General features: G+C 47.1%; 1 protein-coding gene across 10 annotated transcripts in view; it reads right to left on the reverse strand.

The window, feature by feature from the left end:
- The window catches only part of HDAC5 (histone deacetylase 5), a 126,039-nt gene that overhangs the window by 57,171 nt on the left and 56,708 nt on the right, over positions 1 to 12,160 (reverse strand). For all 10 annotated transcript variants that reach the window (XM_083469498.1, XM_083469503.1, XM_083469499.1 and 7 more), the window contains 2 exons: positions 6,616 to 6,760; positions 4,920 to 5,037 (listed from right to left, as the gene is read on the reverse strand). In XM_083469498.1, coding sequence (XP_083325624.1) covers positions 4,920 to 5,037; positions 6,616 to 6,760 — 263 coding nt within the window. The remainder of the gene's footprint in view (positions 1 to 4,919; positions 5,038 to 6,615; positions 6,761 to 12,160) is intronic.

Genomic DNA, 12,160 nt, shown 5'->3' on the forward strand with positions numbered 1-12,160 from the left:
CGCAAGACGAAATTAATTCGTTCCGCAAGTTTTTTCTTCTTGCGAGTTTTTCGTCTTGCGAAGCACCGTTTCCCATAGGAATGCATTGAAAATCAATTAATGTGTTCCTATCGAAACCGCTTGCCAGGCTGACGGTGCGGAGAAGGGCTTTTCTCCCCACCGCAAGCCTTCAGGACAGGTACGGGAACAGAGGGGAAGGGGCGCAGCGCTTCTCCTCTGTTCCCGGGGCTTGCGGTGGGAGGAGGGTTTTTCCTCCCCACCGCCAACATTCAGAACAGCATTCTGAATGTTGGCGGTGGGAAGGAAAATCCTCCTCCCACCGCAAGTCTTCAGGACAGCCATCCGAAGGCTGGCGCGGGGAGAAGGACTCTCCAGCCCACTGCCAGCCTTCGGAGGAGCCTTCCGAAGCTTGGCGGCGGGAGGAGGTCTCTCCGCCCCACCGCCAGGCTTCGGAGCATCCTTCCAAAGGCTGGCGGCGGGAGGAGGTCTCTCCGCCCCACCGCCAGGCTTCGGGGCAGCCTTCTGAAGGCTGGCGGTGGGGCGGAGAGCCCTCCTCCCGCCGCCAGGCTTCGGAGCAGCCTTCCAAAGCCTGGCGGTGGGGCGGAGAGCCCTCCTCCCGCCGCCAGCCTTCGGAGCATCCTTCCGAAGCCTGGCGACGGGAGGAGGTCTCTCCGCCCCACCGCCAGGCTTCGGAGCATCCTTCCAAAGGCTGGCGGCGGGAGGAGGTCTCTCCGCCCCACCGCCAGGCTTCGGAGCAGCCTTCCAAAGGCTGGCGGCGGGAGGAGGTCTCTCCGCCCCACCGCCAGCCTTCGGAGGAGGTCCGAGGACAGTGGGGAAGATGCGCTGCGCTTCCCCGCTGTCCCGGAGATTTCCCTATGGGCTTTCGTCTTGCGAAGGAAGCCCATAGAGAAATTTGTTTTGCGAAGCGCCTCCAAAACGGAAAACCCTTTCGTCTAGCGGGTTTTCCGTCTTGCGAGGCGTTCGTCTTGCGGGGCACCACTGTATCTATCCAGAGCCAAGCCAAGAAGTGAGAAAACAGAAGCCCAAATGAGTTGTCTTCAATCCAAGCACTGACATTATTTTGTAGCATTCAGAGTCTTCAGTCTGGAAACACTCGCAGAAAACTAAGTTTTCGTTCTGTAAGCATCAGGGCGGGAGATGGCTGTTTCCCTAGAGAGCTGACATGTGAGCAGTGGAATTTGGCTGTCTCTTGGAATGGTTAGGCTACACCTCATTATGTATACTTGCAAATAAGAAGGAAAACTACAAAACTTGCTCTCTCTCTATAACCTGTGACTCTGCTGCTTTCCCATTCAGCATGATTAAGGCGCCTATGACACCAGAAAGCTCTCACACTCCTACTACAACCAATGTAAGAACAGCCCAATAAAATATAGCTTTCCCCCAAATTTTTAATCTTCCATGATTCCCTGCCACTGCAAGTCTTTCAAAAGTATACATCTGAGCATTTTGCAGAAATGTTTCTTTGGACTGGCTTTTAAAAAACAGGCTTTGCGGAAGTTTTGATTTGCTACGTTATGGTATAAAGTATTTTATATCTTAATGGCTTATCTTGCTTGATCAGTAAGGTTTCTTTTGATGGGGCAGAGTGGAAATGCAACCAAAAAAAAATTTAACAAAAAGAGAGGCCAGGAGTGTGAATAGACACAGCATTTCTTTGTCTTTCTGCCATCCATAACGTTGACAACAGTCAAGTCAGGATTCTATTCCTGAATGTAGGTTAAAGGGACTTGGGGGGGGGTGACCCAAGAGGTGAGATAAGAATATCCACTGTGGGTGACTGGGAGGGTGGGGGAAGGGATAATGGTCCATCTGTGATCTGTTCTAAGCAGACTAAATGGATTACTGCTCTAAGCATCCATGGTCCAGGAAATTCAGTGGGTTATCAGTAGGCAGAAGTTGCAGGTGGAATAAGTCAGAGGGCAAGCAAGGCCTAGGGGAGAGAGGGCAGGATGGGGTCAGTTTTATAGGTCAGGGTGGGGAAACGGAAAAGTGTGTGACTCCCTGCTGCCAACACCACTACTAAGAATGGTGAGGACTCAAGGAAGGATAGAGTCAGACGGAGGGGAAGCTCAGAATGATTTGTTTGCTCTCCGCTACTCCCTGGGGTGTGGCCACTGTCACACGCTGAGAGCTTCTAGGGCAGGGGGAGGGAACCTAAGGCCCATGGGCCGGATGCGGCCCAATCGCCTTCTCAATCCGGCCCGTGGACTGTCCGGGAATCAGCATGCTTTTACATGAGTAGAATGTGTCCTGTTATTTAAACTGCATCTCTGGGTTATTTGTGGGGCCTGCCTGGTGTTTTTACGTGAGTAGAATGTGTCCTTTTATTTAAACTGCGTCTCTGGGTTATTTGTGGGGCCTGCCTGGTGTTTTTACGTGAGTAGAATGTGTGCTTTTATTTAAAATGCATCTCTGGGTTATTTGTGGGGCATAGGAATTCGTTCTCCCCACCCACCCACCCAATATAGTCCGGCCCACCACATGGTCTGAGGGACGGTGGACCAGCCCACAGCTGAAAAAGGTTGCTGACCCCTGTTCTAGGGACATATTCGGGAGAGGAAAAGGCTAAGGAGTAAACCCTACACATATCTGAAGTGGAGTCCCTAAGGCAGTTGGATGGTGTCTTGTATGCCTCCTTCTGGCAACTCCTGCGGTCGAGTTGGCACCCAGCGTATTGCTCTGCTTTCCTTTGGACCATATAAACGAGGATGAAAGGGGGTCTTGTCATCTGGGCAGCACAGGACTTCCACAAACTGCCCAGGCTTGCACCCCGGGGGAGGTCACTTTGGTGCTGCTAACACATAAAAAAAGGCGCTGCGGTTCTCCAGCAGTTTTGACTACTGGAGACACACACTTCACTGTATATCAAGACAGATGGATGCCAACAAACTCCCAGGGAGTTTATGGATGCTTCATGCTTTGATAGTTATATGGCTAAATTCAAGACCAGCCGCCTCACAGTCGACTCATTACAGTACAGTGGTACCTCAGATTAAGAGGTCCATTCTTAACCTGAAACTGTTCTTAACCTGAGGTACCACTTTAGCTAATGGGGCCTCCTGCTGCTGCCATGCGATTTCTGTTCTCATCCTGAAGCAAAGTTCTTAACCTGAGGTACTATTTCTGGGTTAGCGGAGTCTGTAACCTGAAGCGTCTGTAACCTGAGGTACCACTGTATTTGGATTAATATCTAACCCTCGTCCCTTTTCGTGTCCCCAATGTCCCTTGACACCAACAGCACACAGGCCCATTTCTCACTGAGGTGTTTCCCTCGAACCTGCTCACTTCCTTGGCCCCAAAACCCACTCTCTTGTCTGTGGTACTCTCTATGAAACAACCATCTGAGACAGAAACTTCCATTAACAGGAATCCTTAGGGGGAGGGCTTAGAGGCAAGTAAAGTCATAACTTAGAGCAGCTGGGTTGGGAACTGAGCTATCATCCCTGCAACGAAATTTATGGTTCTCTCGAGAAATTTGACTTGGCTGGTGGCTACACAGTTTACGATGGGGATGTTCTGACGCTTTCCAGTGCAATGGTGTTTGGGACAGAAGAGGAAGCACACTGGTGCCTCACATTTCCTGTTCCCCCACATCTCTGCACTGCCTGAAATAGAATACTTGCCTTTGTGTTCGCGCGCCTGCACACACACACACACACACACACACACACACACACACACACACCAACCTCCTGGCTTGGAGTGGAGGAGGGATGTGAAAATTCTATTCTGGGCAACAGAGAGATGTGGAGATGCTCCATCACATCTAAATCAGCTCTTGGAGCAGCCCGCCTTGAGCAGGTATAATTTGCACACAGAAGAGCCGCACTGTTGCGATCAGACCAGAGGCCTATCTAGCCCTGCATGTTGTTTCCTGCACTGGCCAGCCAGAGGCTTCTGGGAAGTCCAGAGCAAGGCATTAATGCAATTGCCCTCTCCTGCTGTTATTCCACAGTGGATTAAATTCATAGGCAGGGTGGTACCATACAGGAATCATGACAAGCAGCCATTGATAGCCTGACCCTCCACAAATTTATCTCACCCCCCCTTTTAAAGATCTTTAAGATAACTGAAGGTCTATGCACAAGGTTCTTCCTTTTAAAAGCAGGGCCATCTATCACACCCTTGGTTCCATTTATTAAGGGTACATGCTGAATAATAACAATAATAACAATAACAATAATTTATTTGTTCCCCACCATCTGGCTGAGTTTCTCCAATCAATCTGGGCGGCTTCCAACAAAGATTAAAAATACATCAAAATGTCACACATTAAAAACTTCCCTGAACAGGGCTGCCTTCAGATGTTTTCTAAATGTCAAGTAGTTGTTTATCTCTTTCACATCTGATGGGAGGGCATTCCACAGGGCGGGCGCCACTACCAAGAAGGCCCTCTGCCTGGTTCCTTGTAGCTTTGCTTCTCGCAGTGAGGGAACCGCCAGAAGGCCCTCGGCACTGGACCTCAGTGTCTGGGCAGAATGATGGGGTTGGAGACGCCCCTTCCGGTATACTGGGCCGAGGCCATTTAGGGCTTTAAAGGTCAACACCAACACTTTGAATTGTGCTCGGAAACGTACTCAGAAACGTACCCCTTAGCATAACATTGTACTCTCAATCAGGGTAGCTACTGGATGGTCAAAGTGTCACTCTATCCACCCACTACTATCCGCTGAGGAAAAGAAACATGCAAGCCCCCTATACACACACCAGTCAAATTTCCGGCAAACTGGAGACAGATGTGTGGAAGGAAAAGGGAGTCTCCCAGACGCCACAACATAGACTTTGCGCCTTCTCTCTTGAGATTACTACATTCGTTCCAGTGGTAAAATCTCACCCCACCGATGTCCTGTCCTAGCCTGGCATGAATGCCCAGAGGCAAAGGTGGTAAGACCTACCAGCATTTGGGGTGCTGAGGGAGGGAATGGTTCAAGCCGCCTGCTGTTGCTGGCTCTTTAGACTTGCTGAGAAGAAACTCCTGAAGTTTCAGCTTCACTTCGGTACTGGCAATGGCACCTGTGGAAGAGTTAGGAAAACACTCGTGGATAAACCCTTCCGGGACTTTCTATCCCAGAAACCATGATTCATTAGACTAAGAATGAGAGTTGTGCTTGCGCACACACAACTGTGGTTTAATCTCGAACTACAAACAATTTGCCTTTAAATTGCCTGGTTTCTAGTTGGAGAACAAACCACAGTTTCCCAGTTTTGATGCGAGAAACTATGGTTGGATAAGCCTCTGAAATGCTGCATTGTGGCACATGAGAAGAGGAGGAGGCAGCCTGCAGGCACACTTCCTTGTTCTTGGTCCAAAAAACCATGGTTTACTGATCCAGCAGAAGAAAGTATGGTCTACCAGTATGAAAGACTCCTTAAATTCCAGAATTAATTCCAGAGCTATCCAACTTTCACACTGCACTCCCCACAAGTGCAAGGTATATACCCCCATGGCAATGGTAGTGACCAGCACACTATTTCCCATAATGCAATGCTTCACTATTGCACTGTATTCTGGGATAACTGCCCTTCTCACCTCACCCTCCAGGCTGCCCTTTTGTTTGCAATCCTCTCCACCTCAATCAAGCACATGATTGAAAAAACACACCTCTCCTTTGCCACAGGTGGGGATTGTCTATGCGGCTGTGTCACTGAGGTATCCCTGGAAAGCTCCACTGTTGTTGATTTATTTGTCAAAACTTCAATCTAAGGGCCAAATCAGAAGCATTGATGGCTTCTTGTGAACCAGCCATATTCAAAATATAAATATGTATTACAGACAGAGCAGCATTCTGCATAGGTTCTTAAGCAGCCACACTAATTTTCACCTCTTCAAGCAAGACTGTTTGAGGCTCCTCCGGACCTAAATGAACCTTGGGAACCGCAGGTTTGTGAGGCTGCTATAAATTCCATTGCAGAAATTCACAACCCTCTTCATTAAAACCACAGTTCAAAGGGCTTTTGCATGGGGTGACCAGCCCTTCATTCAACAATTCCTAAGGCATATGGAGGCATGGAAGCTAAATCTAGAATGATACTTTTAGAATTGTTCACTTATACTAGTTAGCAGGTGTGGTTTTTTTCCAGCCAGAACTTGCCAGAACTCAGTTCAGACACCTCTCAGGTAGGCGCCATTGCCATTCTAAGAGAAGAATATGGGCATTCATGGTGAGTTCTGGCACCTATTTTTCTAGAAATACAAAGGCAATTTTAACTGTATTTCAGGGGTCAGCAAACTTTTTCAGCAGACGGCCAGTCCACTGTCCCTCAGACCTTGTGGGGGCAAGACTATATTTTGAAAGGGGGAAAAAAGAACGAATTCCTATGCCCCACAAATAACCCAGAGATGCATTTTAAACATTCTACTCATGTAAAAACACGCTGATTCCCAGACCGCCTGCAGGCCGGATTTAGAAGGCGATTGGGCTGGATCCGGCTCCCGGGCCTTAGTTTGCCTACCCATGCTGTATTTTATTCTTTCTACTGTGCTGCTTCTGGGGTGGGAAAGTGTGAAATCCTCCAAGTCCTCAGCATACCAAGTTTAACCAACGCAACTCAATACAAATATATATATATATATATATATATATTTATTACTCTCTTTGCTCTTCTCCTTGTTGCGTAAAATAAGTAGCTGCTGCTCCAGCCGCTGCTTCTCCAGCTCTTCCTGCCGCTGCTGTTCTCGCTTACGCTGCTGCTCCAGTTCTTGCTGGCGTTTTGCTGCCAACATCTCTTGCTGTTGCTGCAGAGGGGAGATGGGGAGGGAGTTAGTGGGACTGCAGGGGACCGCGTGTTTGCCCCCCACCCACCTACCCACCCTTGCCGGCCTTCGCATGCAAAACCCAGACATAAACATGTGCAATCTTTTGATGCAGATTTCCAATACTGTAGTCCAGGGGCTTTCTACGGAGCCTTGCTAACGCCTCTGCAAAAGCGACCTTCAAGATTCTGCTCATTCCCACGTGTGCCAATCCAATCACTCAGGTCTTCTTCCCCTGAGGCTCTGCCTTCTGTACTAAAAACAGGGCCTTCTCCGTAGTGGCGCCTCTACGCCCTTCTATGGGAAATCCATTTTGTTCCCTCGCACCCTGGTTTTTGGAAGCTCAGCACGCACACTGCTTTCTCAGGAGGGTGTTTTGGTTTAGTGGCAGTTGATTTCATTAGCTGCCGGTGCTGGAATCCCTCTTGCACAATCTTTATTAGCTGCTTTATTGCCTGCTTGTTATAGGCTGTGGGAGGAATTCAACATGGAGCCAGTTTTGCCACCAGCGCAAGCATTTCCGCTTGCCAAACAGAACTATCTCCCCTCCTTTCTCACTGCATGCTGTTCTGGGGGTTCTCCCACAGAGCTGATCTGGGGAGGGGGGTGTAGAGGGGGAAGGAAGCCCCATTGCACTAGCAGGAGTTATTGTGCCAGCTCTTGTTGTGCAACTGTTTTGTTGAACCCGGCCCTTTTCTGCTTTGTTTACTGCTGTCAGCTGCCTCTGCTGGGCAGAAAGGCAAAATATAAATGTTGCAAAACCAACAGATCAATTAAAACTTAAATAAAAATAAGCATCCTATCCTGGGAAGGTTCCATGTTATTCTTGTGCTTTCTCTCCCCCCCCTTTTTTTTCCTTTTTTTAAAAGAATTAACAGCTGCAAAAAAGTGTGAAGAATCCAGATCAGGACTGTAAGACACAAGTAGAGGTGGTTGGGTCTTACCCACCCACCCCAACCTGATTTTTCCTGCCAAATTCCTCTTCCCCATACCCGGCTGCTATCTGCTCCCATAGGTGCCAACTGCAATGGCACTTTGGGAAGCAAATAACAGCTTCAATGCAGGGGGAGAATTTGGCACTGAAATGATGTAGGGGGGTGAAAGGGGAGAGATTGGGGACTTTGTGCAGATTGGGGACTTTGTGTGGTTGCTCTCTCTTATAAAGAACAAGCTAAAGGGAGACAATCACATGGTAAACAGAACATCTGTTCCAAACCCGGGCAACTAAGAGGGCAGGTATATATTATTTTAAAAAATCTCAGAGGAAGTGAAATCAGAATTGGAAAGGTCCCATGATGGATGAATAAGTGGTTTTATGCACACAATAAGGCTTAACCTCTGGCAAAACTAAGTTGGGATGAGGTAGTGTGGGACACCAAATTGCAAACATGCGCTGGATTATGGAGAAAGCTAGAGAGTTCCAGAAAGACATCTACTTCTGCTTCATTGACTATGCAAAAGGCTTTGACTGTGTCGACCACAGCAAACTATGACAAGTTCTTAAAGAAATGGGAGTGCCTGATCACCTCATCTGTCTCCTGAGAAATCTCTATGTGGGACAAGAAGCTACAGTTAGAACTGGATATGGAACAACTGATTGGTTCAAAATTGGGAAAGGAGTACGGCAAGGCTGTATATTGTCTCCCTGCTTATTTAACTTATATGCAGAATTCATCATGCGAAAGGCTGGGCTGGATGAATCCAAAGCCGGAATTAAGATTGCCGGAAGAAATATCAACAACCTCAGATATGCAGATGACACAACCTTGATGGCAGAAAGTGAGGAGGAATTAAAGAACCTTTTATTGAGGGTGAAAGAGGAGAGCGCAAAATATGGTCTGAAGCTCAACATCAAAAAAACAAAGATCATGGCCACTGGTCCCATCACCTCCTGGCAAATAGAAGGGGAAGAAATGGAGGCAGTAAGAGATTTTACTTTCTTGGGCTCCATGAGCACTGCAGATGGTGACAACAGTCACAAAATTAAAAGACGCCTGCTCCTTGGGAGAAAGCCGATGGCAAACCTAGACAGCATATTAAAAAGCAGAGACATCACCTTGCCAACAAAGGTCCGTATAGTTAAAGCCATGGTTTTCCCAGTAGTAATGTATGGAAGCGAGAGCTGGACCATAAAGAAGGCTGATCGCCGAAGAATTGATGCTTTTGAGTTGTGGTGCTGGAGGAGACTCTTGAGAGTCCCATGGACTGCAAGAAGATCAAACCTATCCATTCTTAAGGAAATCAGCCCTGAGTGCTCACTGGAAGGACAGATCGTGAATCTGAGGCTCCAATACTTTGGCCACCTCATGAGAAGAGAAGACTCCCTGGAAAAGACCCTGATGTTGGGAAAGATAGAGGGCACAAGGAGAAGGGGATAGCAGAGGACGAGATGGTTGGACAGTGTTCTTGAAGCTACCAGCATGAGTTTGATCAAACTGCGGGAGGCAGTGGAAGACAGAAGTGCCTGGCGTGCTCTGGTCCATGGGGTCACGAAGAGTTGGACACGACTAAACGACTAAACAACAACAACAACAACAAGTGTGGGACAATGGCTTGAGACAAAGCAAGATGCACATTGTTTGTCCCGACCCCAGAAGCTAGCATGCTCAGGCAGTACATAATGCTGATGACTTTTGTATTATGGAGCACTAATTTTCAAGTTTCAGCAGCAGGCCACGGAGCGCAACATTAGTTGGAAGGATTTGTTCAGACATAATGAGTGTGTGTGTGGTTTGGGAGCTGCATGGTCAGGGAAAAAACAATGCTGTCCAGGGTTGTAAAGACTGCAGAAAGAGTAATTGGGTGTACTCTTCCCACCTTGGATCAAATCTATGCTTCCAGGTGCCATAAGAAAGCTGCAGAGATAGTGCAGGATAGTGCGCACCCCAGAAATGATCTCTTTCAGCTTCTGCCTTCTGGAAGAAGGTACAGGGATATAAAGACTAGGACTAGCCGCCTGAGAAATAGTTTTGGTTTTAAACGCAGTGTAAGGAGTCTCTATGGGATTATATTGTATTTAATAATGGGGTATCAGAGTTTTTAGGGGGCTAACCAGGCTGGGATAGCTGGCTTGCTGGTTTTTGAATGTCTGGTGTAGATTTTTTTCAATTTCGTTGTTCTGTATGGGACAATGACAATAAAGATTATCGTATCGTATCGTAATGCTAAACCAAGTTTAGTGTTATGAGAATGAGCCTGAGAGAGCCTCAGGCTGCCACGAGTGTTAACCACGGCTTGAAGCCGAGTTGCTTCGACAAACCATGGTTAAAACTAAGCACAGTCCCTGTTGGGCCATAACCACTGTTAGTTTAAAACCAGGGAGTTCCTACATTCCTCCTCGTGGCCAAATCAGAGGAGAGGGAAGAATGCAAGCCTGAAGCTTACGTAGGCTCGTTCTCATAGCGCTAGACTAGGGCTTATTGTTACCACCACACAAAGGCAGTGTTTTAGTCACCGCTTTCCAAGTCAGCTCTAGTTGAAAGTCATCATCCCCCCCCCTTTATGCTCCTTCAAGTATGAAAGAAGTGCATGATTCATCGTTTCTAGTAATCTGTATTCTCGAGCATAGGCAAAAGGTAATATACAACAAATGAATGAACATAATGTAAGAACTTAAGTACAGCCTGCTGAGTCAAGCCACGGGGCCATCTAGTCCAGCATCCTATTCTCACAGTGGCCAACCTGATGATGTCTGTGGGAAACCACAAGAGCACTCTCCCCTCTCGTGGCTTCCAGCAACTGGTATTGAGAAGCATTGCTGCCGCCAAAGGTTGGAGGCAGGGCATAGCCATTGTGGCTAGTAGCCTTCAACAGCTCTCTTCTCTGTATAGCTGTCTAACCCTCTTTTAAAGGCATCTCCAAGGTGGTGGAATGGACGTGGGTGGCGCTGTGGGTTAAACCACAGAGCCTAGGACTTGCCGATCAGAAGGTTGGCGGTTCGAATCCCGGCGACGGGGTGAGCTCCTGTTGCTCGGTCCCTGCTCCTGCCAACCTAGAGTTTGAAAGCACGTCAAAGTGCAAGTAGATAAATAGGTACCGCTCCAGCGGGAAGGTAAATGGTGTTTCCGTGCGCTGCTCTGGTTCACCAGAAACGGCTTAGTCACGCTGGCCACATGACCCGGAAGCTGTACACCGGCTCCCTCGGCCAATAAAGCGAGATGAGCGCCGCAGCCCCAGAGTCGGTCACGACTGGACCTAATGGTCAGGGGTCCCTTTACTTTTACCAAGATGGTGGCCATCACTGCCTCCATATTTTGACTATGTGCTGCCTATCAGTCAGGTCATTCCACATCAAATCAATGCAAAAAACAAGGGTTTCGCCACCCACCATCTTGGATTTTGATGAAACTTGGTATACACCCTCATCACTGAATATAATGCATAATTTTACATTCTTTTAATCTTTTTCTTGCTAGGTCTTATTTCCTTATATGTCAGCATTTAAAGTTTCTGACTGGTTTTTTTTTTTAGATTGATTTCACGATACAGCCAATTTTCATAGTTTTAAATACCCCAAACTGAAAAACAAGCCTGCACTTTTGGAAAAAAACCCCACCTGTAATAACCAATATTATTTTAGATTTTAAGATGAACAACATAGTTTCATTAATTTTTTCTATTACAGCTATGGATTGTAGAAAGTTGTACCCAGTAGCCATTTCCCCCCCCCCCCCAAGATGTCCAACAAACATAAAAATTTGTTAGAAGACATAAGAGACCCATAAATTTTATTCTTTGTTGAGAAAGAGCATGTCTTTGCAATAATTTTCACCATCAAAAACTTTTGATTCCATCGTGCCCTCATGCTGAAAATTTAGGTTTCTTCCACTAAAAAGCTACATTTATATATATTTTTAAGGCATTTATCAAATCTTTTGAGTGCTGGTGTATTTTCCCCTGAAATCCTCATCATGTTATTGAGCTCTGTGTAAAATTTCAAAGAGATCTGGTCATTGATTATGGAGAAAAAAATTAAAATGCACAAAAGACCAAGGATCTCAAGGGGGACAGAAAAACAGATGTCACGAAACTTTGAAGTGCTATAAAATTAAAACCATTTGAGACAGAGGGGAAAAAATTAAGGGGGTTTCTTTCAACCATACGGGAAGGGTGTACACCAAGTTTCATCAAAATCTGAGACGGTGGGGGCATGACCGTGTTGAACTGACATGGAATGACCCAGTCCTAAATCTTCCAACATTTAGTTTCATTGGATGTCCATGAATTTTAGTTCCACTTTCTTCCTGCCATGCATCATTCTATAAACTTTTATTATGTTACCTCTTACTCGCCTTTTCTCTGAACTAAAACGTTCCAAACTGCTTCTTCCTAGGGGAGCCGCTCCATTCCAGAGGATCATTTTGGCGGCCCTTTCCCCCCAAG

Source organism: Podarcis liolepis (genome assembly GCF_965112155.1).
Source record: "Podarcis liolepis genome assembly, chromosome: 13".
Lineage (NCBI taxonomy): Eukaryota > Metazoa > Chordata > Lepidosauria > Squamata > Lacertidae > Podarcis > Podarcis liolepis.